The sequence below is a fragment of the Limulus polyphemus genome, unplaced genomic scaffold, assembly GCF_000517525.1.
Source record: "Limulus polyphemus unplaced genomic scaffold, Limulus_polyphemus-2.1.2 Scaffold78244, whole genome shotgun sequence".
Lineage (NCBI taxonomy): Eukaryota > Metazoa > Arthropoda > Merostomata > Xiphosura > Limulidae > Limulus > Limulus polyphemus.
This window is the reverse complement of record NW_013743840.1, coordinates 7296-8883: the sequence shown is the minus strand read 5'-3', so window position 1 is coordinate 8883 and position 1588 is coordinate 7296. Positions and strand designations below refer to the sequence as shown.

The 1588-nt window shown below is 39.1% G+C and overlaps 1 protein-coding gene across 1 annotated transcript; it reads left to right on the top strand.

Moving 5' to 3' along the window:
• The first annotated feature begins 804 nt into the window (after window positions 1–804).
• Window positions 805–1134, top strand: LOC106477766 (glycine-rich cell wall structural protein-like). The gene has a single exon (XM_013938295.1). The coding sequence runs from the start codon at window positions 805–807 to the stop codon at window positions 1132–1134; it is 330 nt and encodes a 109-aa protein (XP_013793749.1).
• Window positions 1135–1588: the final 454 nt, after the last annotated feature.

The following is a 1588-nucleotide window of genomic DNA, read 5'->3' as shown; positions in this document are numbered from 1 at the left end:
GAACCTTCATCATATACAGACATAAATTCCCTCTTAAGAAAGCAGATATTATATGCAAAATTATTCGATTGATTCAGTTCGCTTTCTTTTGTACTTTTGGAGTAATGGTCATGAAAGCAATTTCTGCTTAACTGTCACATCTTTGAATAAATAGCTGCAAAGGTATAGTGGCAGAAAAATGTTGACTGGATCTACAGAATAGCACACCGCTATTTCTAGAGTGATAACCTGCAATATTAACCTCAAAGTCGTGTCAACCTCATGTCAAGGTCGAACTATAATAAGACCAAATAATACGTGTCGTCGGTTTGTTTTTTGAATTTCGCGCAAAGCCACACGCTAGCCGTCCCTAATTTAGCAGTGAAAGACTAGAGGAAAAGCAGTTGGTCATCACCACCCACCGCCAACTCTTGGGCTACTCTTTTACTAACGACTTGACCGTCACGTTATAACGCCCCCACGGCTGAAAGGGCGAACATGTTAGGTGGTATGGGTATTCGAACCCGCGATCCGCAGATTGCGAGTCGAGCGCCCCTAACCACCTGGCCATGCCGGGCCTATGAGTCTTATTTCTAAACTTTGACTTGAAGGTTGTAAATTGTTAAATGTGCCCTGAAGTGAATAGAGCCAAATAGAGGGGAATAAAAAAATATTAATTATATGTGGAATGTCAAAAAACATTTATTTTTACTAACTGAAGATGTCACGAGACAGTAAATGTATATTGGAAATGTTTTAATTTTTACGTGAGCGTTATTTGTTAGTATCAAGTTTTAATTCTATATATTTTACGTTTCAGACACAATGAACAACAAAATATCACTTGCTTTGGTCATCGTTGTTCTGGCCACAACTTTAGTAGAGTCATATCCTCGTCGAGGGTTTGGTGGGTTCGGAAATAGATTTGGAGGCGGAGCTGGAGGAGGTTTTGGTGGTGGTATTGGTTTTGGCCAAGGAGGAGGAGGAGGAGGCAGTGGTTACGGTGCTGGTTTTGGTGCCGGCTTCGGCGGTGGTAGCGGAGGTGGCCATGGTGCCGGGTTTGGTGCCGGGTTTGGTGGTGGTCAAGGAGGTGGACAAGGTGGTGGATTTGGAGCAGGATTCGGTGGAGGATATGGAACAGGGATTGGTCGCTAGTTTAGACAAGTGGATTTTTTTAATATCATTTATGGTAAGTTTAATTCATGTCCTCGTCACAGAGTTGGCAGGGTAATTTTAACATTATCCTGCATTAGAAATCTTATTGAAAGTGTTAACCTGTAAGGATAACGAGTTCTTCAGTGTATTGATTATGCGTGTTGATATCAGTGTTGGTATCGGTGTTGATATAAGTGTGATATCAGTGTAGCTAAAAATAAATGATATATCATAATAATAAGAAAATTAAACTAACAACCGTAAAATGTCTTTTGTTTTCAAATTTGTTACTCAGTCGTAAAATGTGCAAAACTAAAGTTTGTAATATTTCAACAGTAGTTTACGTTTCAGAGAAAAATATCAGTTAGTATATAGCTTATTGTATAACTTTCATGTTAAGAAAACAAACCAAATCTTCTCTATAATAAACTGAAATTCCGGAATCACGAAACAC